This window comes from Pteropus vampyrus, unplaced genomic scaffold (assembly GCF_000151845.1).
Source record: "Pteropus vampyrus isolate Shadow unplaced genomic scaffold, Pvam_2.0 Scaffold410, whole genome shotgun sequence".
Lineage (NCBI taxonomy): Eukaryota > Metazoa > Chordata > Mammalia > Chiroptera > Pteropodidae > Pteropus > Pteropus vampyrus.
The window spans coordinates 637,282-663,028 of record NW_011889191.1 but is presented as its reverse complement, the minus strand read 5'-3'; the positions used below and the strand labels follow the sequence as shown (position 1 = coordinate 663,028).

Genomic DNA, 25,747 nt, shown 5'->3' with positions numbered 1-25,747 from the left:
AGATACATGCATATCAATAAATACACGATACCCAAACTGGATTTGTTGTAGAGGAGCTAAAAGTCAAGTATTCCAAAATAAAGAGACAGAACAGAAGGAGAAAGAGACGAGCCATGACCTCTGCCAGTAAACAGAGCGCACAGTGAGGATCAGCCCTGTTGGCAGGATGGCAATGTGGCTAACTCTTAATGCCAGTGGTTAAGGGCCTGAGGAAAGGAGGTGATGTGCCTGCAATGATTTATCCCGAGTCCACTGAATACAGGTGAGCAAGCAGGTGTCACGTTATTCCCAGTGTAATCGACTGCCACAGGTCACTGGAAGGGAGGTGGAAAGTCCACCATTTTTGCCCATGGATTAATAGAATCTTAATCTGCTAAGTGTCAAATCTAAGGATCAAATCTAAAGCATTAGAAGCATTGATCCTCTCTGCACAGGATAAGTAGAGGCAGTAAAGGATGACAGGTTAAATGTGCAGGTTTTGTAAGCACGTAGACCTGGGCTGGAATGCTGCCTCTGCTCTTACTAGTGTGGGAACTTTTCTCAACAGGAAAAAGAGAATAATGATTCCAACCTTCTATGGATTAAAGTAGGCAGCATAAAAAACCCGCAAAACAATAGTACAGAACAACCAGTTGATGGTATTTTATTATCATCATTGTTATTATTAATTCTACATTTCTTTTGGATAATAATCTTGAAGGCACGAACTGACATTAACAGTTTTGTCTGTTTTACAAAAGGAACATGTACTTCATTGAATGGTAGAGGCAGAACTTAGACTGGCTGTGTATTCAATGAGTGCAGTTTAGGGGTGTCACTGCCCCCTGGAGTAACAAGGCTGATCCTAATGCCAAGATATGAGATTACGAGACCCTGTAAGATAAAGCTCAAGGAACAAAGAAGTTCTTCAAGTGGGAATGTTAGTGTGTAGAGAAGTTATAAGAAAGTTTTCAAACTGAAGAACCATTGTGCTTATGAACATAACATAAAGAGTTAAGAAATCAGGTGAAAGTAAATTTTGTGTCCTAGAGAATATGAAATCCTCCCTCATTATCACAATCACAGGTAGATAGTATTGATTTCTTTCTTGATAGCATTTTAGTGTCTCTAGTTAGGGTATGAGAAGGGGATTCATAATTTATAAACTCCAGAGTACATACATTAATGAGTAAAAGTGTTTCTTAGTCTGATTAAGTTTTTTAATATCCTTCAAGTAATAAAACATTTAAAACTCATTGTTAGTTTGATGAGCTAAGAAGAGGGAAAGACATGATTTGATACAGTGTTATAGATCTGATTTCTGTGTGTGGAAATTCATATAAATTTGTGTTTGTCACACTGATTTTGATAACCTGCCATAAAACTTTTGTTAATGCTAAGAGGAAAGACACAGCTAATGCTATAAATTCACTTAGATATCTCTGCCTTACATATTTTGGTAGCAAATAAAATTTATCACTTCATTATCCATTCCTGGCAGTTGGAAGTTGTAGACTTTAATGGAAGGTGCCAGGGTTGCTAATAGAATCTTCTCATCACAGATGAAAGAAATGTAAAAGATTTGATGGGATTTATGCTAAAAAAAAAAACAACAGCATCCAAAAACACAAACTCAGAATGAAACCTATGCCTTATCGGGGGATGGCATTAGTTGTCTAACAGAAGGAAATTTAACTTTGGGCAGTGAACACACAATGCAATATACATATGGCATATTATTGATTTGTTACACTTGAAACCTATTTGATTTTATTAACCAGTGTCACCCCAACAATTTTAATAAAAATAATAAATAAATAAATAAAACGATTTAACTTGAAAAAAATTAACGGGTTTGTAACTTCCTCCATTATAAATAAAAATGTAGCAATTTTCACAGGTGATCACTTGGTCACAGCTATTACCTATTGATTGGAATTAATGAAGATATTTACATAAAGCTGATTCTGTTTTCATTACTCAAGAAGTAGCTCATCTGTCCTCTCCCAGTTGCTTCTGATCATCTGGGTTGAAATGGACACTTGCTCTTTTCTGCTTCTATAACGCTGATATCACAATAGCAGTTACGTTGAGAGGAGGTGCAGTTAAGTAGCTACAGGCACAGTTTTTGCAACAAACAAAAATAGATTTGCAAAATACTTCCACTACTGAATACTCAGTTTCCATCTTTGTAGAATGGTGATATGTATGTAAATTTATTTATACATGTAAATGTATATATGTATAAATAATTATATAAAACATTTAAAGAGTTTATTACTATTATCTTACTGCTTTTTTGTAATTGATCACTCCTCAATGATAAAGCGTTTATCCTATTCATCACTCAATATCAATTATCTACCACATTACCTGCTATGTAACAAATACTCAATACTCGTTGAATGAATAAATATATATTTAACGATTAAAATCCAAATTCAAATTCAAGTTTCTGAGCTAGGCAGAGATATTTTTAAAAATTCTAATTAGTACCAAAAATCAAATCTGTCACAAAAATTATGTGAGTTCAGAAAAGATATGTGATATTTGTTCCCAGCCATAATTTTTTAGGGAATGCATCTTAGATAATACAAAATACAAAAGCAGAAACTTGAAGAAAAATAGATCAGAATCAAAATATAGTGTTGGATGCTTTACGACTTTGCAATAGTAACGCCCACAAAAATGCACAAAATGTACCCGAGTGAATTAAAATTCAACCTCGAGAGTTTTGCCTTTATTTCTAGAAATGTTATACTTTTATTATCCATTAATAATAGTGCTATTACAAGATAAAATATCAGTGCATATATTAAAGCATTAGAAACGTATCTGGTTTATAATTTCCAGACAAATGTCCGGCTGGGTTTGTTTGTGTAAGGGTGGGTAGGACATAAGGGCAAAAGAGCCCAGCCCTGCATGTAATACTGTATCAGCAATCTATTTAAGGTTCTGTTCTGGGAGCTGTGGCCTCAGGCAAGGCCAGCTTTTGTTAACAGAGGCTGTAGGCACTGGCGATCCCACAAAGCTAAGGGAGCGGAAGGCCTACCGAAGGACCTAATCAAATTTTCCATCTTTAAGAAGCAACTTCACATTTGCATTGTGATGCCACATCCCTTACCTGCCTCATTCCTCAAGGAGCCAGATGTTGCCCTTCTCAATTTCTAAGCCCTAGCCAGCCTTCCTGACGTGCAAAGCCTGAAGTGTTCCAGATCCCCACCCAGGCGCCAGCAAGTTGGCAGAGGGAAATATATTTGTTTATGCCCACAGCCATCCATTTTCTTTAAGCCGGTTTCCAGCCAAGATTTCATCTAGGTACCAGTTATTCTTTTCCAATGGTTAAATTCATAAGGTTTTTAGTTCTCGAAGGCTAACTGATTAAAAGTAATTTGGACGTAAAACATGTCTTTAGCATTTTTCATATGATATGTATTACTTTGTCCCAAGAAGAATTACTAAATGCTTATCCTCTAGTTTCTTTCGGTTAGTTGTTTAATTTTAAAAATTAATTTAATGTATTTACGTATATTTACACAATAAAATGCACAGATTGTAAGTATACAGTTGGAGGAGCTTGAACAAATAAACAAAGCCACAAAACTATCACCTTAATTAAGATATAGAATATTTTTATCACTCAAGAAAATTCCCTTGTATCTTTTTCCAGTCAATCTCTACTTATCACTGTTGTGATTTCTAATTACATAAATTTGTTTTTCCCCCGTATTCAAACTCCACATAAACAGAGTTATTTAGTAAACACTCTTTTGTCTCTGGCTTCTTTCCCTTAACATAATGTTTTTAAAATTCAACTATCGCAAACTTTATGGAGATGTGGTTTTATTTCTCTTGGATCAACACCTGGGAGTAGAATTGTTGGGTCTTACAGGAAAGTGCAGAAGAATTTTCCAAAGTGGTTGTAGCATTTTATACTCCCATTAGCAAAGTACGAGAATTCTAGTTGCTCTACATTCTTGTCGATATTCAACATTGCCAATCTTTTTCATTTTAGCCATTGGAGTGGGTGTGAAGTGATATCTCATTGTGGCGTTTTGCTGCACTTTCTGATGTTACCTAAAGATTTTTCTCCTTCGGGTTTGTCAGTTCTTACTTAGGGGTGTCCTTCACTTAGGAGAATATCATTCTTAGTCAGAGGCCAGGCTGTGTAAACTGTAGTGATGTGCAAGGCTACCTGAGTGGTGAAATATGAGGTGCTGATGACAAAAGATGCATCTACCAAATATCTCCTAGCCTCCTGCTGTCAGGAGACAACACAGAAAATTCTAAATCCTTTTAGGAAAAAATCTTTTCTTTCCTCCTTTTCTTGGAGAAAGACCATCTCCCTCAGACTTAGATAATTACCTTCAAACTGGTGACTCAGGTCCTCTGGCTATTGAAAAGGATCATTGAAACTCAGCATTCTCCTAGGTCCATTATAAGGCAGGAATGGTTTTAGGCCAAAACAGGATCTTTAGAGTCCGAGAAGGGAGGGGACTTCTAACTGGAGTTTTTTCCTTCTTTTATGAAATACATTAACCAAGACTGTTTTCCCTTACCTGCTTGACGGGCAAATTAATGATAGAAACATAACTAGATTCAAATATACATGATTCAAAACTACATGATTCAAATAACAAGTTTGTATCTTCGTTTTTCCTTGTCTAGGGACAGAGGCGGCACTTCGGCAGGAAACCCAAGACCCTGTCCTGATTAAGGCAGAGAGAGAGAGAGAGAGAGAGAGCTCCATGAAACCCCAATAGGCAGGGACTACGACCCTTCTCAGCAGGAAGCAGATACAGAAGAAGAAACTTCCCATCCCTCAATATCCATCCTAATAAAAAGTGGGGGTCATGGCTCTTAGAAAAGGGTTAGGCAGGAAAGTTAGATAGGGGTTTTCGGGTCCACCTGCAAAGACGCTGAGGTCGTCCTATCCGAGAAAGGGTCCACCCTAGTCTGCCCACCATTGAGCAAGCCAGAAGGCTTTTTTTGGGGTAAAGTAACTCATACAAGGAAACAAGTGAGCAGAAAAACGGGTACTAGTTTCAGCCAGTCACTTGCACCTACACAGTGAAGACCCCACCGACCTTCAATTCACCTGAGCCTCATTATACCACCATTATAATATGAATGCATATATCTAGAAGTTTATTAATATCATTATAACAGACTGAATTCTGGGAATGAACATGCATAGAAAGTAAATGATGAATCACTGAGTCCTGTCAATCTTTGTCGTCAATCAAGGAAGCCCACTCCTCTAAGGAAAGTAACCGCCCACAGCAAATAGGGATAAAAACCCCAAAGGCTTTGTTAGCAGGCCTTTGAGCCACGCTTCTCTTGCTCAGGCCCGCTTCCACTTCTGGAAGTGTACTTTCGCTTTTAATAAAGCTATTCTTTTCTGCTGTATTTCAGTATTTTGCTCAATTCTTTGTTCGCGACATCAAGCACCTAGACAAGGTGTCGAGAGGGGAAACCCACTCTTCGATAACACTGCTAAGCTTCCTTTGGGATTTCCAGAAGAGGCAGAATACACCACCAAACGACATGGCAACATGGACAGGTTTATCGGAATCTTGGTGGATTAATTAAGCATAGTTCTGTTCAATTTTGGTGCCAAAGGGATAACGGAGGAATAAAGGCGAGAGAGTGGGCCTATGGCATGCCCGTCCTTTGACTCTAACTTGTTTCCCTTACTCTACTGCCTTATTCAACAAGGACTGTTCTCTAGGCCTTGACTCCTACCTAACCAGTTAATGCATTCCTCTTAGCCTGGGGAAATTATCCTTAAAGCTCATTAAGTCAAGTGCATCTCTTAATTGATTTGAAGTGAAAAAAAAAAAAAAAAACCCTACATTTCATATAATTTAGGTTATATAAATTTTTTCAAGACAGTGCAAATCAATAGAACTGCCCTTTCATGTTCCATTTTTCCACCACAGAATATTCTATATGGTGTTTCACAGAAATATGATTTGATTTGAGAAACATCTGCAGCAGTCTGGAACATATTTTCCCCTGCACTTGACTTTTAGCTCATTATAGCTCTCAGATGTTCTCTCAGCAATCCTGTGACATATTGGAGTGTTACTGAACAAACATCAGTGAAGCCTATGTCTTGAGTAGTGTCAATCTCAGTTGAAAATGTTTCAGCTTCCTTAGCATCAACACCAGAAGAATTTAATTAACCCACTGAAACTTTCAAAATGATAGTTAATGCATGTAAGAAATGAGAAGTCAGAAAATCGGGGGGAGAGTGGATAAGTGCTTAACCTTCCACAAGCTGACGCCTGCCACCCTCAGCTCGTGCTTAGGCAGCCGTGAGAACCCTTGCTGCTCTGTGCAGCCTCCCACATTTTCCCATGAAACCTCTGGCTTACTCTGTTGCCCTACGGAGATGGAGAAGGTGGAGGTGGCAACTACTGCTGTCACACTTTCCTGGTTCCCAAACAAGGTCAGTTTCCATCCTCTAATCAGCTCCTATCCAGCTGCTCTCCTGTTTTTAGTAGGTGGGGCTGGGACACCAAGGTCAGAAAAGCACTGTCGGCAGTGACACGGTTTTTACCCACTGCTGCTATTACATTAAGGAAACAGCTGGTGAGATAATATATGCCAAAGTGCTTTGTAAATTATAAAGTGCTTATATAATTGTCAGGGATAATCACTACCGTTGTGTTATTCTTGGGATGGAGGAAGAGCACTGAACTGGGCTATTGGGTGGCAAAGTCCACCATAAAGCTGAATAGATGGGAGTATAGGATCCAGAGCGGGGTCTATGGCAAGGGCACCAATTTGGAAAACAACAACATGGAGAGTAAAACCAGCTTCATGGGTCGTATGAGTACATGCAGTGATATGAGAGCCATGGACCGGGGGACATTAGCAGTTAAGAGCACAAAAAGGGGAGAGGTCCTAAAAGATTAAGGCCCCGAAGGTTCTCTTCACATACGGAAACGTCATTTGCCCCCAGGCCTTTGCCATGCTTTCTGCTTAGCCTGGGCTAGTCTTCCTACATTTACTAAACATTAAGTTTCAGATTGTTCTGGAAAACATTCTCAAACTCCTTTCCACCTCTGCTATCTTACGTATATGTGTAATTGTCACACTATATTATAAATAACTTTAATTATCTAATTTCAGCACTAGTCTGTAATCCTTTTAAGGGAAGGCAGTTATATTATTATTGCATCTGTAACACCTGGCACTTACTAGGTGCTAACAATTGTTTGCTTGATAAAAAGTAAGGGAGAAATCAAAGAAGAAATTTTGAATACGAAGATGTGGTCAATTGTTGAATGTAACAAGATCAAGTGAAGTAAAGACTAGAAAATTACTGGATTTGGTGACCACTAAATCATCAATACCTTTAGTAAGAGCAGTTTTGGTGATTTGGGGGGTGAAAATGAGTAATAATCTAATTTTGATGCGTTGAAGATAGAAAAGTAAGTAAGGAATGAGAAACAGTGAGTAGAGACAATGTTTTCTAGAAGCTGACCTATGAAAGGAAGAAGAAATTCAGATCCTGTTACTTATTTCTCTCGACAACCCTATGAGATATATATGTATATCTATATATCCCATACATATCTACATATATAATATATGTAATATGTATGTATTATGTATATTATAGATTATATATGTAATATATAATTATAATATAATACATAATATACATAATCTCCCAAGCTTTTGGATGAGGAAATGGTAGCTAAGTACTTAAGATGCCCGGGGCCTTACTACTGATAAGAAGGAAGCTACGCGTAAGGTACACACTCTACTCAGTTTCCTCAGTTGGATGAGGCCAATTGTTGGATATCTTCATAATAACTATTTTAAAACCAGGTACAATGCAGGAATAAACATTTTTTCTACATGGTTTGGGAAAAAAGGCTGATATTTTAGGCACTTTGCCAAGAGATCAGACTTGGGTTGGAGTGATGTAATGTAAAATGGCACTGCCAGTGCTAGCTGCCCACACGTGGGATGAGGTGCAGAAGGGGAAATGAAGATCACTAAAGATGAGCTCTTCTGTTTTACAGATTTTCAAAGGGCTACAGAGACATCGATCCCTCTGGTAACAGCTGCAAGTTATCTGGAATTCTGTATTCATCCCCACCGGCTGGTTGTACTTTAGTAATAATCAACCCTGAAATCTCAGCGACTTAACACAATGAAAGTTGATCTCTCACAAAAAAAAAACCTCTGTTTTTTATATGTGGTGTTTTTTTATATGGCAATCCAGGCTATCCATTTTATGTTTCTACCTTCTCACCATGAGGCTTTACTGTTCGCTGTGGCAAAGGAAGAATTGAGTGCCAGCTCTTCAATACTTCCACCCAGAATCACATACCACACTTTACTCACATTTCATTGACTAAAGCAAGTTGCCTAATAACATGGAACATCCACGAGGCGAGGAGGTTTTCTTCTCCTAAAGAACCAAGAAATATTAGTGAGCACCACCAACACCTATCACAAACACCAAAGGCATGATCTGAGTAGGAAAATCTTGCAGGCTTATTTTGTATCTCAAAAAATATTGTATGCAGTAGTACTGAAAAATTTATTTTCCTAGGAAGTCTGGATTACCACAAATGTATTTTACTTTTTTTCTTTTCTCTTGGGATATACATTAAATGGAAAGCAAGACTTGGAACATTTAAGTTCTGAAAGATGACCAACTCGATAGCCCTGAAATGATGGGTGACATTTTACAACTCAGTTGGACTGAGCACATGCAGAGAAATACTGCCAGCAAAGGATCCAGAGAAGGTTCTACAGTTTGAGATAAAATGAGATAAAATCAGTAAGGAGGGAAGACAAGCAAAATGCTTTAAAGATGTATGGCAACAAATTTTCAAAAGGCACTGTCTTGACATGGTTTGCTGGGAACAATCCACAGCAGGCTGGCCGGCATGGTGTGAGGAGCTGGGAGTGAGGGCTTCAGGGAGCTTCCTGTCTGTGAGGCAACTTCATAAACAGTTCCTGAAACTGTAAATCAAAGGATTCTCTGTGCAGGTTGTAGTCGCATCTTCTCAAACACATTTCTAGGAGTCACCTGTGACCATGAAGCACAGACTATTATAGGCTATGGTTTGGGGATCTAATAAAATTGCTTTCCAATATCTATACAGCATAAAAAAGAAGGTATATTTAGAAATTAGGTGGTTAGGATCAATATGGGCAATGAAACAGAGTAACCAGGTTTCTAAAAGAAAAGGAGAAAGGTAGATATTTTATCTAGATATCTAAACTGTGTGGTTAACTGTGAGATTGCCAATTATTCAGGGCAATTGAAGATATATTGGTCTATGCATCCGAAGCTTCCAGCATTTTGGTAAAGCTGTTCAATAACAGTTACAATCCATATAATTGGAAAGCCAAAATGAAACAAAACAGAACTAATTATGGTTTGTTTCATTGGATTTTTTTTAGGGTGGGGTAAATCAGATTCCCTTTTTAATTTCAAATAGTAGACATTTTTTATCTTGAATCTTAGATTAGAACGAATTGACATAAAGCTGAATATAATTAGAGTTTCTGTTGATGCTTTACATTATCAAAATTACTCTTTTAACTTTTAATTATCAGAAAAGTATATATATTTTTTTATCTAACACTCTCTTTATTCAAGTGGGCAGATGGGCTTAAACAAAAATATAATACATATTTTTTCTCAGGGAGAATCTTAGGGGCATAGCTCAGAATTACAGAAAGATATTTTGCCTTACTCCATAAAATCGGGATTAGGAACAAAGCTAACTGGTTTGCAATAAATGTCCACTGATTTTGTAGAGTTCTTAGAAGGAAGGATAGGGGATGAGTTCAAGTATACTGTTTGAATTCAAATTTTATCATGCTTATGGTAATGGTTTCTTTATACATCCTCAATCCTTACTCAGAACAAGAAGTAGCCTATCTGTTTTTTTCCCCTGGCTTAAAAGTAACAGCAGAATTAATGTGGGTAAGTTGTATTGAAAATTAAAAGTACTTTTATACAAGTTCTAAGGATATAATTAGTATTAATAAGGTGCATTCTGATTAAAGTAGTGTATTTGATGAAGTATGAAGAATTATACTTTCATGAAAGTAACAAAAGAAATAATGGCATTTGTACTTGTCAATTAGATGTCAATTTTATGAATGAGGACAACTAAGGAATAATAATTTTTAAAAGCATGATGAATGAAAGAAAAGCATGATGGGATCCTGGCACAACAATAAAAATGTTTTATGGTTTACATTTTATTTTAGGCATCAATGGTAGACCACATGAGGTAGCTGCAGTGATTACAAATTCAAAGTCTCTTTGCTGTCCAAATTCTTAGATCAGCCAAATCATAGGTGCTCCGCATTCAGAAGTGGGAAGCCATATTCTGCAACATTTTGTCCTGTGTCAATGCCATGCAGGTATTGCCAGTTGGTCACACACCTCTCCTGGGCTTGGCTTTGTGTCTCAGTCCTCTTCTACATAGCACTCCCAGCAATCACTTGTACCAACTGATCAGAGCTGCCTTGTGAAATGAATCCACTTACCTCTGTGATGGGAGAGAAACCGAACTGGGAAGGTTTACAGGGGCACCAACTATTCTAGTTATAAGCAATGCAAAACTAGTTTTTTTCCATTACTTGAAAGACTTCTGCCAACACCTAACCTAATGTTAAATTCATGTTAAATTCTGATACTGTTACTCTGATTTGGCAACAGCAGTAGGACCGCGCCCCCCGCACCTATTTTCAGACCAACGAGGAACCACTCATGCCATTTCACTGCCCAAACCTCAAATTAACAAATTTATCTCTGTTTTACATGGAGAGTAAACACTTCTAAATTGCTTAGAAACATTTTTGGTGAAACAGAGTGCTTCAAGGGAAAAAATGCTGGCTTTGGACCAGATCAAACAAAACTAAGCAAGTAAGATCATGTTATCAATAAAAGGCCAAAAGAAAGTATAAAAATAATGTGTAATTATTAGCTGGAAAATCTACACAAAAGGTACAAGAAATAAACTCATAAAGAATTTTCAAATGTTTATGTTTACCCTAATATTATCCATATATTTTGGATATGAATATATCACATGTCCAAATTACATCTATCTATCATCTATATTATCATCTATCTATCTATCTATCTATCTATCTATCTATCTATCTATCTATCATCTATGTTAGAATTATAATAATAACTGCCACATATTGAATATCTATTACATGCTTTACACTTTACAGATATGATTTCTAATCCCCATAAAGCACCTGTGAAATAGGTATCATTATCCCAACTTGCCATTATAGGAATGGAGAATTATAGCTAGCCCAAGTTCACCCACTAGGAAATACATGGAGCCTGGATTCAAACTCACATCTGTCGTACTATGCTCTTTTCAATACAGCCCATTGACTTCTTTGTTGGGATCATTACACATTGAGATGATCAGAACTACAAGACAGGGCTATAAAATCTTATCCAACACTTCTAAACAAATGTCTACCCTATTCTGAAAGGATATTTGGCATTTCAGCATTCTACCTAAGATACTACCCAAACCATCTGATGATATTTAGAGATGTAGATACAGCCTCATAATATCTATGCAGTAGACTCTGATTTGGTAATTTTGGAAAGTTTGACCATGTCTTATGAAATGAAATAAAACAATAAAAATATTTAGCAATCTGGCTACAGTCATAGAAAGTGACCTTACTGATACCACTTTCTATTTCAATCATCATCCCAGTAACTGATAGAAATATAAAATATCACCTGGAATTTTTCTAACGATATGATGTACCCAAATGGCTGCCTCAGGGAGAGCAACTACAGGAATAAAGCCTCAGTGGGAGAAAAGAACATGGACAAGAGTGACAGGGCCATTTGATGAACTTGAAGGAAAATGGCTTTCATTTTCCTCACTCTTTTCTGGGCTAGCTCTGCAAGTGGTCATTAAAGAGCAAAAAAAAAAAAAAAAAAAAAAAAAAAGTTATTGTAGATGGATGAGAGTTATTTGCAAGAGCCTACTGGCAGGTCTCTCACAATGCATTATTCATTGTAAGATTCCATATATGAGTTGATAAGATTAAATTATTTCAGATTTTAATGGTTTACATTTATAAAGTATTTTATACATGTATTCTGGTCACAAGTTCTTTGTGAGATATAAGTATCATAGACATTTCTCCCATTCTGTGACTTGAATTTTCTTAACTGTCTTTTGATGAGAAGTTAATTTTGATGAAGCAAAACTTATAAATTTTTTTCTTGTATGGTTAGTTCCTTTTTTATCCTAGCTAAGAAATTTTTCTTTATCTTAAGGTCATAAAGATATTTACTTCTGCTTTCTTAAAAATATTATAATCTTACCTCTTACTTTTACATCTGTAATATATTTAAAATTACTTTTGTGTCCTGTGTGAGAAAAGTATAAAAAAAATGTGTATTATGTATATGTATACACACAAATATATAGGTGTCTATTAATTCCAGCACCATTTATCAAGAGGACCTTCTTTTCTTTGTTGGATTGCTTTGGCATCTTCATCAAAAATCAATTGAGTGTATATGTGTGGATATATTTCGGGACTTTCTTTGTGTTCCACCAATCTATTTGTCTATCCGGACACTAAAAAAAACACTTGCTTGATTACTGTAGCTTTATAGAAAATCTTGAAGACAGATGGTTCAACTCCTCTAACTTTGTCTTTTTCAAAATTATTTTGGCTATCCTAGCTCCTTTGAATTCCAATGTAAATTTTAGAATCAGCTTGTCAACTTATACAAAAACATGTGTTGGGATTCTGATTGAGATCATGATATATCTACAGATCAGTTTGGAGAGAGAGTGCCAGTCAAAATGGCAGGATAGGTAAACTCTGTGCTCGCCTCCTCTCATGACCACATCAAAATTACAATTAAACTTCAGAACAACCACCATGGGAGTCACCTGACATCAAGCTGAACAGAAATTCTACAACTGGGGACACACAGAAGAGGCCACCTCAGGACTGGTAGGATGGGAGAAGACATGGAATGGGCTGGTCCCACACCCATATGTGGTGGTTAAGAATTGGGAAAGATATCTCAGCTGTGGAAGTACACCCAGAGGAGTGAGGGGTCCTGGCCCCACACTGGGCTACCTAATCCAGGGTTCCAGTGCCAGGAAAAGAAGTCCTCACAACTTCTGGCTGTGAAAACCAGCAGAGATTGTGGTTGAGTGGGATGGAAGGCAACCAGAGTAACAGACATTCCTCTTAAGGCCCGCATGTGGACCTACGTGCTGACAAACTCACTCCTTCTAAGCTCCAGTGCTGGGGTGGCAGCTCATAAAGCATCAGGAGGAGAAACTGGGTTGTCTGCTCCAAGCTGAAAGCTGGAGGGGCAGCTTACTCAAGACAGACTTGCTGGTAGAATTCCTTGTTTCTTTGTTGAGCCCTCCTTCCACCCAGCATGCAGACGCAGGTGCCGCCATATCTGAGTGTCTATCAACCTGGCTAACACTGGTTGCCCTGCCTTAGTATTCCCTGAAACCTTGCCTCACCCAACTTGTGAGCCCACTCAAGCCACTTCCAGTTGTTTTTCCATATTAATGGCCTGTCTTGGCTTATGCTATGGACTTTTCTAAAAATCTCTCAAAGGTTCGCAAAACCCAAACAAGCAGCATCTGGCCTTGGCATGGCCTCTACCTCTTGCTGGGCAACCCCAAGCCAGGCACTAGTGGCAGCCATCCTCAGTTTGAGGCTTGGCCTCTCGAGGCCCCTCTAAGCCCAGCATGGGTGGCAGCCATCTGCAGATTGCTTGGTGACTCTTGCCAGATGGCTCCGGGCAGGGCACAAGCTGTGGCTGAACTTGGCTTGCAGCAGGTCTCCTCCCAGAAGGCCCTGGGGGGCTACTTCTGACCCAGCTGGAGCACCATCTGGGGATGCATCTGAAGATGACATACCCAAAGGTGGACTGGGTAGGCACCAAAGTCCTGCTAAAATGAATCTTGCTGTGTAGGATCAGCCCCTTACCAGCCAGTCTGCACAACAAATTAGTCCTCCTATTGATGTGCAAACAGTTATCACAGCTCAACTACAGTAGGGGGGCACACACAACTTATATGAGGGACATATTTAGAGCATGCAGGTTGTGTTACCAGGGAAGACTGCACCACTGGGTCTCACAGGACAACTATTACATAAGGCCACTCTACTAAGACCAGGAGACAAAGCAGCCTTACCTAATACATAGAAACAAACACAGGGAGGCAGCCCAAATGGAGAGACAGAGAAACATGTCCCAAGTAAAAGAAGAGAACAAAGCTCCAGAAAAAGAACTAAACAAAATAGAGAAAAGCAATCCACTAGATGCAGAGTTCAAAATACTTGTTATAAGGGTGCTCCATGAACTTAAGGGAAGAGAAGATGAACTCAGTGAGAAGTTTAACAAAGAGAAAGAAAACATAAAAATAGAGGTAGAAAACATAAAAAAGAACCAGTCAGAAATGAAGACTCCAATAACTGAAATAAAGAATACGTTAGAGGGAATCAACAGTAGTTTAGATGAAGCAAAGAATTGAATCAGCCATTTAGATGATAAGGTAGCAGGAAACACCCAATCAGAACACCACAAGAAAAAAGAACTGAAAAGAATGAAGATAGTTTAAGGGGCCTCTGGAATTACATCAAATGTTCCAACATTTGTATCATCAGGGTACCAGAAGGAGAAAAGAGGGAGCAAGAAATTGAAAACCTATTTGAAGAGATACATTATTTGAAGAAATAATGACCAAAAATGTCCTTAACTTGGTGAAAGAAATAGACACAAAAGCCCAGGAAGCATAGAGAGTCCCAAGAAAGATGAACTCAAACAGGCCTTCACAAAGACACATCATAATCAAAATGCCCAAAGCTAAAGATGGAGAATCTTAAAAGCAACAAGAGAAAAGCAATTAGTTAACTTCAAGGGAATTCCCATAAGACTGTCAGCTGATTTCTCAACAAAAACTTTGCAGGCCAGAAGAGATTGGCACAAAATATCCCAAGTTATGAAAAGCAAGAACCTACAATCAAGATCACTCTACTCAGTAAAGCTATCATTTAGAATCAAAGGACAGATAAAGAGCTTCCCAGACAAGAAAAAGCTAAAGAAGTTCATCAACACCAAATCAGTATTACAAGAAAAGTTAGAGGGACTTCTTTAAGAAGAAAAAAAAATGAAAAAATAAAATTGTAATAACTACAAATTTATCAATAATTACTTGAATGTAGATGGATTAAATGCTCCCAATCAAAAGATAAAGGTGGCTGAATGGATAAGAAAACAAGCCCCTACATATGCTGCTTACAAGAGACTCACTTCAGACTGAAAAATACACACAGACTGAAAGTAAAGGCATGGAAAAAGATATTTCATGAAAAAGGAAACAAACAAACATAAAGCTTGGGTAGCAATACTAATACCAGACCAAATAGACTTTAAAACAAATGTGATAACAAGAGACAAAGAAGGACTCAGTTATCTCACTTCTGGGTATTTATCCTAAGAAACCCAAAACACTACTTTGACGGGTACATGAACATGTTCATCCATATGTTCATTGCAACATTACTTACAATAGCCAAGATATGGAGGCAACCTGGTGTCCATCAATACATGAATAAATGAAGAAGAGGTGGCACATATGTACAATGGTCTGTTATTCAGCCATAAAATAAAGAATGAAATCTTGCCATCTGCAGTAATATAGATGGACCTGGAGAGTACTGTGCTGAGTGGAGTAGACAGAGAAAAACAAATGCCATATGACTTCACTTACATGTGGAATTGAAAGAACAAAACAAGCAAAACAGAAACATTTTGATAGTTGCCAGATGGGAGGCGTTTGGGCGGCGGGTGAAAAATGGGAAGGGATTAAGAAGTACAAATTGGTAGTTACACAATAGTCATGGGTATGTAAAGTATAGCATGGTTTGTAATTACTATGTATGGTGTCAGATGGGTACTAGAGTTATCAGGGTTATCACTTCATAATTTATAGAAATTTCTAATCACCATACTGTATACCTGAAATTAATATACTGTATGCCAACTGTAATTGAAAAATAAAAAAATTATTTAGAAAACAAAAAATCAACAAGTCATTGCCACCTAGAAGGAATGCTAAGTGTTTTAAGGCCATCACCACCATGTCTACTCATCACTCTGCAGACTCGTATGAGGGCTAGCTAAGATTTACACATAGTAACGTAAAAATGGGAGTACTGCAAATGTGAGAATTTTATCTGTGGAGAAATTAAACTAAATTGAAAACCAGCTTGAAAACAATAAGTTGGCCATGGAGAAATGAAACAAAACCCAAACAAACCCTTTATAGATGGCCCTGTTCAACATCCTGTAATCAAGAGGCTGACTCTCTTTTCGATGTTTGACTCTGACATCCATCAAGCCCCAAACCCTCCTTCAGCCCCACGTCTGGGCTAGCTCTTAAGAAAGTCTCTGGGCTTCCTCCCTTTGCCCCTATAGGAAGTTCAAACCGGGAAAAACAAGGCCTGCCCCAAGCCCTAGCCCAAATAAAAGCCATGGTTGACTACCTCACTTTCTTCTTACTTTGTTCTGGATGAAACCTGAGTCCTTCTCCATGGGGAATCATTTTGTTGTCTCCTGTGTGTGCAATAAACTTTATTTTATGTAAAAAAAAAAAAAAAAAAAAGAATTTGCAGATAACTGACATCTCAACATACCTTCCTATTGATTTTTCTTCATGAACTTTTCTCAGCAGTCCTTTATAGTTTTCAGTGTGTGGCTACTGCCTATATTTTAATTTATTTCTAAGTATTTTATGGTTTTTAAATACTACTGTAAATAACATTTTAAAATTTACTTTTCTGATTGTTCATTGTTCTTATTGTTCATATAGAAATACAACTGATTTTTGTATATTTTCTCTGTATCGTGGAACTTCTGAGTGTACTTATTAATATTAATAGTGTTTTTATAGTTTTTTTTTAGAATTTTTTATGTACACAGTATTACCATCAGCAAATAGTTTCAGTCCTTCATTTCCAATCTGGATGCCATTTATCTCTTTTTACATCCTTATTGGACTAGTTAGGACCCATAGTACAACACTGGACAAAAGCGGTGAGAGTGAATAGTCATGACTAGCTCTAAATCTTAAAAGAAAAAGTTTATTTTCTACCTTTAAGTACGACGCAAGCTATAGAATATTTGCGCATGCTCGTTATCAGATTGAGAACATTTCTTCTATTACTAGATTGCTTAGGATTTTTATTATGAGTGGATGCCTGACTTTGTCAAATGCTTTTTCTGCATCTAAGGACTTGTATTCAGAATATATAAAGATCTCCTAAAATTCAATAAAAAATAAACCCAATTTTTAAATAGACAAAAGATTTGGACAGACGTCTCACAGGATAAGATATATAGATGGCCAATAAGGAAATGAAGAAGTGTTTAACATCATTAGTTTTAAAGGAGATGAAAATTAGGATCACAATCAGATATCAGTGTAATGTGCTCCAGAACATCCACCTACAGTTGGTAAGAGTGTAAAATGGTACAACCAGTTTGGAAATCTGTTTGTAAGTTTCTCTTACAGCTTATATAGCACCTTAAAACCCACATAGTATACTCCTAGGTATTACTCAAGAAAAATGAAAATATGTATTCACAAAAACAGCTATGTCTGAATGCTTATTTCAGATATATTTATGCTATTGGAAAAGTGAAAATAGCCCAAATGTCATTTTTAATGGTTACTCAAACTGTGGTATGTGTATACAGTAGAATATTATTTACCAACAAAAAGACACGAATTACTTAACATCCACAACGACATGATGAATCTTCAAAACATTGTGCTGAGTGAAAAGAACCATACACACAAAAAGATATATTCTGTGAAATTCTAATTATATGATGCTTAAGAATACGAACAAACTAATCTATGACGATAGAAAGTAGACTGTGTTTGCTTCTAGCGGTGGGACATATAATATCTGGGCAAGTGCAGATGGAATCGTCTGACGCCTTGGCAATGTTCTATATTTTGATAGAAGTGAGGATTTCATGGGTGCGTGCATTTGTCAAAACTTGTTAAATGGTTCATTTAGGACCTGTGCATATTTTCTTGATGTAAATTTTATCTCAATTTGAAAAAATAAAAAGCATGGAAAAATAGATAGCTTTGAAGACATAAAACCTTCATAGTCATGGTATAGGAGATAGACTTCTCCTCTCCTGAGACATTATTATGTCTTTTGTAACATCATATATTATCTTAGACATTTCCTTGTTCTCTGTGTTGAATAATATGCCAGAAATAGATTAATAGATAGCTAGATATCTACATATAAAGTACCACAACCAAATAGCAGTAGTTTTATAAAATCATATTCCTTTTAGTTTTAAAGTAACAGGAGAACGATACACCAATTTTGGTCATCTGGATGCACCAATTTTCCTTTCTATCATCAAAACAAAGCCTTATTTTAGGAGTTGCTATACAAGCACCATGGCAGTTTTTCTGATTTTATCCTAATGAAAGCTTTTTCATGAGCACAGATTACGTTCACTTATTAATATCACTGATATTATTTCATCATGTTTTAATATCTACTGGAAGTAACTTGGCACATTTACATTTTTTCCCTAAAATTATTGCTATTTTTGAAAGGACCTGGCTAGAATTTTAATTATAAATCAGCTTCCTTTTTCCCTTCTAAATTAGGACACCAGTAATAGTTTGTTCAATATAATTCTATAAACATGTAGCATTGTGCTAGGTGCTTGAAAATTCAAGTATTAATAAGATGTGATCTGTTTTCAAAATGTTCATAATGAGCTCAGTGATGGACAAGACATATAACCAGATGATAATGTAATAACTGCAATAGGAAAACAGAAAAAGGAGGGATCACATTTTCCTGGAGGGCGAGGAAGAGAGCCATAGATGGCTTCACAAAGGAAGTGACATTTAAGATAGATTTTAAAGTAAATGAGCGATTGATCAATATCTTCACTCAGCAATTCAGTTGCCAGGCCGTTGCTCCTACATGGTAGATGTGTCAGGCACTGGCACACAGGGTATGATCTAGGTTCTCAAGAAGCTTACACTCTAGGGACATTTTGCCCAGCCAAGAAGGAATAAAGGTTGCTACCCGCCACTCTTTCCACTCTGGCTTCTTTCCATCTCATTTTACTATCCTAGACTCAGACACAAAAAGGGACTTTCAGTCCAAGTTACTTTTTTCTTTTTACAGCCTTTTCATTTCTGATGTAATGGGGAAAGTAATGACTAGATAACTCAAATGACTACTGATCTGATTTTTAATGCTACCACTTAGATGATCTCTTACATTCATTTATTCATTCATTTATTTATTCGGCCAGCATTTATTAAGCTCGTCCTGTGTATCAGTGGATGTCTGAGGAATTGGGATATAAAGATGAGTAAGACAAGTGAGTGTCTAATACAGGAAACAGACATGTAAAATTCAAATGCTGTGCGATACCACTTGCAACTGAGGTTGAGAAAGAGAAGGAGAAATTAATTCTGGTGCAGAGGTCAGAGAATAACTCAGAGAGCAGAGGCTGCTTGAGAGTTTCTCTATAGTGAACTAGAAAGACATTCCAGACACAGGGAACGGCTTGTGAAAATGCACGCGGACTCCAAGCACCCAGTAGGTCATTTCAGCCTGTGCTGTTTCCCTTTCAAGGTCTCTTGCTTAGGAATCTTGCTCTCATTCCAAAGATAAGAATATAAAGTAATTTCCTTCCATGCCTTCTGATTGCAATATTTTCCATCCTAATATTGGAACATCCAATTTCTTTCATGTTTCTCAAGCAGATAGATAATCTCAACATAATTCTTATTTACCACATCTAAAAAATGCCAAATACTGATATTTTATTTTCTGATATCATTAAAATGTATACATTGCCTCCAACTCTAAAAAATAATTTGTGGATAATGGTATAATTGCAGTTAAGTTCTCATTTAAGTGTTCTTCACAACCCTTTATCTAAAATTCTTGGTGCCAAATGCATCTCAGAGATCAGGATTGTTTTTTGGGCCTTAGAAAACTAAAATGGTACACATACCACATTTTACCTAATACCTCCAGCAAGGTGTGTGGGGTAGCAACTTGGAATCAAACGCATTAGTCTTTTTGCAGTAAACATTCAAATGTTCACCCTAAGAGGAATAAACAAAGATTATAAATAGCCTCACATCAGTCCAGGCCAGGTTTGCTGCCAAATGAGTTACGTGAAACATTTGGTTTCAGAGCTTTTGGCTTTAAGGATTGTTAATGAGGGATCATGGATTTGTATTGTGATTATCTTCACTTCATAGTTTTAGAAACAGATTTAGAAAGATTAATTAACTTGTCCAAGTTGCCCAACTAGTAAGTAATGAAGCATCGTGTAAATCTAACAGTCTTACTCTGAACTCTGCTAGTAACCACTGTCCTATATGCAGTAAGCAACCATTCACTTTTATTCAGTTGCCTAGGTTTTCACTAGGGAGAAGGGGGAATTAAAATAACTGAGTATAAAACAAAAGGGTAAATTTTGCTACAGAGACCCGTCCTTTCTGATTATACTGCGAATAGTCTCTACTTCCTTATCCTCACGAACTCCCTTGTTGCAGGACTGTGTGGACCCTGGATGTCCTATCTTTGATAGCAAAGTGTTTCTGTCTGCACAATTCATTTTGCTTGCATAGCTTTGACCCACTGTTGCACTAACTCCCTGACCCTGGTTCCTTATCAGATATTTTCAACCTCTGGCCACTCAGAGCCCAGTGTGCTGCCCCTGTGGATCTCTCTCCTGACTGTATTTTCATTTCTCTTCCAGCTCAAAACCACTCACTGCCAGCTTTCTCCATCAAGGGAAGCATGTGTGTGCTCGTTGCTAACTTACTCAGCCTCTGACTATATCCTGTTGCTATTTATCGTCATTCCTTTTGGCAACGTGGCTCTTTGGATCCCTCTATTATATATATATCATGACCTTAAAATGCGGATTCTGGGACCCATTGCTGACCAGTCATATCAGGATCTCTGGGAATGGGGCCAGGGAATCTGAGTTTTTCGCAAATATGCCACATGGTTTTTAAGCACCAACAGTTCGAGATCAGCTGCTCTGTGGCATGGTAAAGCAGGTGATTGTTTTTCCTATGGGATTTGCTCTGATGCTTGCAGGCACAGATTTATATTAGCACCATAAGACCAGAGCAAACTATAAATGCCTGACTTCTTGCTCTTCCAAAGCCACCTGAAGAGACACTGCTTGGAAAGCTTAATCAATTAACAAGTGAGGTATACATAGGGAGAGTATATTAAATATACTAATTACTCAAAAGATAACTCAATTAATTTAGCCAAATCCCTGTTTCCCTGGTTAACATCATATTTTCTCTCCATCTTCAAACACTGCATTGTAATTGGCTTCTCTTAAATTTCTACTTTAATTTATTCTAGCTTGACCTCTGAGTGAAAGATTAAGTAGAGTAACAATGGTACTTTCCAAACAAACCTCTTCTGTTTAAGGAAGCCAGCTACTTCTAGGGGGTCTTCCTAAAAAGGATCTACATCTTCTCTTCTTTCCTTTATAGTATGAAAACACTACAAGGAGCAGCATCTAATTCTTTAGCTAATGAGAGTATAATCTCAGTTGTTTTCAAAGACACACACACACACACACACACACACACACACACACACACACACACACACACCCCGGTAACACTAGGAGGAACAATTAGGAGGCCACCTGTACCTTGGATCAAGAGCACTTTGATTCACTGTTAGGAATATTAACCTAAAGGGGACAGTCACCTATTGTTTTAGTCATGTCAGCTTGCACCAGAGAATCCAGGAGCATAGATCTATTACCAGACCATCTGCTTGCTCCTCAGCTCAGTGTTGAGAAATGAATCGCTAATCTAATCACATAGGCAAAATCCTTTTTTTTTTTTAACAAATGATAATGCTGAAAATTACACTTACAATTTTGATGAAGGCTGGGCTTACCAAAATAAAGTCTGAATCTAGATTCAAACTATCAGAAAATCAATTTCCACTTATGTCATTGACACAAGTGTCTCCATCATTATCTATCTTTTATTTGAATATGTAAGTTTTGAAATGAGTGTGGAAGTCCTTTAAAGACAAAATGGCACAGTGCAATGCAGCTACTTGCATTTTGGCTCACATGGAGACCACTCAAATTTGAGACAACGCTTTTATAGATGGTCATAAACTAGCAAAACTATAATGCCAAAAATAATTTACTTGAGATATTTACATTGAATGAATGAAGAGTTATTTGTGATTTTTTTGTTATGAACAACTTTAGGACATAGATGGTCACTGACAAAGGCAAGAACACTCACTGTCTAAATACTGCAGACTCAGTTTATAATATGATTAGTTACACTAATAATGCTACTTAGGCACAGTCTTGCTAATTACAATATTATAAATATTAATGTCACCCAGCCTTTCTGTTTGATTGCCTCTCATGGAGTCATTCATCACCATATTTTCCTGGAATCCACACTGTAAGATTTTATTTCTTTCTCCCTTTTCTTTTTCACTACTGTACTTGAAATCACACACATTATTCTTCAAGAAGCTCTTACTTTTGGCTATCTGTTAAGAAAGGAACAGTGATATTTTTCATTAAAACTAGCCAAATGTAAGTCAGTTATATAATGTTTTTCTTGTTCTTTGAGTCCCTAATGCTGCCATCCAAGGCAGAGTACCCAGGGTTTTTGTTTTCGATTCTTTTTCATGTGACCTGTTTCAAGTTAAGATTCATTTGAATTATTAAATGCTTCCTTAAAGAATCTTTTTATACTTGCCTTTCTTTTTAAAAGTTAATTATTGATGTAGTGACAAGCTGAAAAGACTGAGAATTATAATTTTTCCTCCCCTCATTCAGGACTCAAGAAATGTCTTCTGACAATGGTTGTCTATTTAGGATAATACAAAGGAAATACAAAGGAGAAATACTGAATGTTGTTTTAGAAAAGATTTGCTAAAATCACCATATTATACAAAATGTAAATGTAGTATATATTTCTCTGAAAATAGCAGTTAGTGAGAAAGTTGGGACATAACCTTTTGAGCCCAGGTTTAACCACATAGCAGAAGCAGTTACAAAAGATACTGATTTGATTTTAATTTTAAAAACTTCATCATATTATTCAGGGCTCCGGTGATTTGATTATCTTGAAAATAGAAAGGGAATGTTATAATTTCCAGAGCTCGTTAAAGAATAAAGAAATCTCCAGCCTCCCACTGGAAAGAATGCCAGTCATTACCACAGTAAGCAAGAATTTGGAGGCACTTTACACACACACTTCAATCTTTTTCTTTTATATGACTTTGGGTTATATGGTTTTATAAAAATGTAACTCAGCCCTATCGTATAGCTGTAATCAAGCCTCCTTCAGAATGATTCTATTGTAGAAATCATATCCCACAGGCACTGTGTTCTTGTTCGTGAGAAGGTGGGAGGGAAACAAGACCTGAAATAGAAAGTGACCGAGGCAGAGTTCTCACAGACGACACAGAATAGATGAGCACATACCTTTCCTGTGAGTTCTGGGATTTGGGGAACTGGTTTCCCTTTCTGGTGGCTCACGGTAGCTGGACTCTGCCCGTCCCAGTCTTGTAGTTCCTCGATGCTTTTCAGATAAAGCAGGGCTCTGAGACCAGTGCAATAGTCTTCGATCACAGTGAAATCCTGATTCTGAACAGCACTGCAAACCTAGAAAAGACAGAGCAACCAACCAAATGTCAAACCAAGAGTTAATTCTCTAGACTCACTTTTCATTTATTCAACAACATTCATTTTATGTGCTAGGCATTGTTCTATGTTTGACAGATCGATCATTGCCTGGAGATGGGAGTGGTGGGGAAGAGGGACTGCAAAGGGGCGCAAGGAAACCTCGGGGACAATGCATACTTTCATAAACTTGATACGGTGATGGTCTCATAGGTGTGTACGTATTTCAAAACTTATCAGATTGCACACTTTAAATATATGCAACTAATTGTATAGCAGATATACCTCAGCATGGCTGTTAAAAAATGAGATCCAAGTGGTTGGCTTTCCAAGGAGTTAAATTTGGCAGTTAAAACATAAAGACGTTTTAATGCTCTTATTTTCCTCCATCGGGATGTGCTTCCTGGAGGTGACTCTTATATCTGGAGGTGGCCACGCTGGAGTGCTGTTCTTCAGCCAACTCAGCCACCATTTACCGCCGCTTACCTCTTCTGCCTCATCTACTCTTGTTCTCCTTTTCATTCACTCCAATCACCCAGGTCCTCCCTCTTTTCCTCAAATTTGCCACATTATTTCTTTGCCTTAAGATCTTTTTATAAGACCTTGCTGCCTAGAAGGCTTTATCTTCTACACATGGCTAACTGTCAGCCCTTTCTCAGTCTCTTGGTAGATATCGCTTCTTCAGGGAAGTCTCCGGAAACCCGAAATAGTTAAGGCTTTCTTTTACTCATACATCTTTGGTGGATAATTATCACATGATTATTTGATTGACAGTTCACTACCCAAATAGACTGAAACTTCAGGAGGGAAAAATCTATGTTTATGTTAGTCATCATATTATTCTCAGTGGTAAACACAGGGTTTGTCACTTATTCTGACTCTCAAAATATATATGTTGATGAATGAATAATTCAGAAGAGATAGTTTCATTTGAGTAACTATATGTCAGATAATAGATATTAAAAAAATTCTAAACGTAAGGAAGTTTAAATCTGAGAAATTAGGATCCTTCTGAAAAAAATACACTCAAGAGTCAGTATTGGGATTGAAAAGAGACCTCTTCACCTGGATGGCCCATCGTCGCTTCAAATTCAAAATTTACCTTATAGAATTCGACACCTTTCTTCATCTAGATTCAAAACCAATCCAAAGAAGCAATCACCCAAACAAAACTAAGCAAAGTAAAACTCATTTCTGTCTCACTATTCCAGGTGTTAAATTCTTAGCATATACCATGGTGCTTGGCAATGGCAGCCAATAAAGAAAAATCTTGTCCTACATGAATGAAAAAATGAGAAAATATCTGAAAATAGGAGAATAAATTAAATTTTGTTTCAAGGTCTCTTAAAGCCTCTGGATCTTTAATTAATAAATTTTATTGTAATCCGCATGCCAGCATATTACCTGATGCCTGTTGACAGGTTGGTTGAATTTATTGAAAACACACTATGAGATCCCAGAATAGGAAAGACAGAGAGAGAGAGAGAGAGAGAGAGAGAGAGAGAGAGAGAGAGAGAAAGAAAGCGAGCAGAAAAATATATACTTAAGTTCTCAGCAAGAAGTGGTAGTGATTCCATGATGTGACTATAAAAGAAGGTCAAGTGTGGAATTCTGGGAACAGAAGCATTTAAAAGGAAGCTTAAGGAAGATCATGGAAGACATTAAGCAAAAAAGATCCAAGACAACACTAAGGAAGATGTAAAGTGCTGTATTAAGGCCAAAAACGTTAGAGCTGAAAAGTGGCCATTGGATTCAGCAATCAGAAAGGCAATGACTGACTGACATGTGCATTTATGGAGGAGAAGCTCTGCAACATGGCAGAAGCCATTTTGTGGTAGGTTGAAGAATGGATGAGGGTTGAGGAACTGAAGACACAGGCAGATTGTTCTTATAAGAAGTTTGGCTACAGTAAAAAGACAACATGGATGAACCCTGAGATAATCATGCTAAGCAAAATAAGCCAGA

The 25,747-nt window shown here is 37.2% G+C and overlaps 1 protein-coding gene across 2 annotated transcripts in view; it reads right to left on the bottom strand.

Annotated features, from left to right (window-relative positions):
- DPYD (dihydropyrimidine dehydrogenase) overlaps nt 1–25,747 on the bottom strand; it is a 717,845-nt gene that overhangs the window by 94,086 nt on the left and 598,012 nt on the right. For both annotated transcript variants that reach the window (XM_011380852.2, XM_023523771.1), the window contains one exon: nt 23,585–23,764. In XM_011380852.2, coding sequence (XP_011379154.1) covers nt 23,585–23,764 — 180 coding nt within the window. The remainder of the gene's footprint in view (nt 1–23,584; nt 23,765–25,747) is intronic.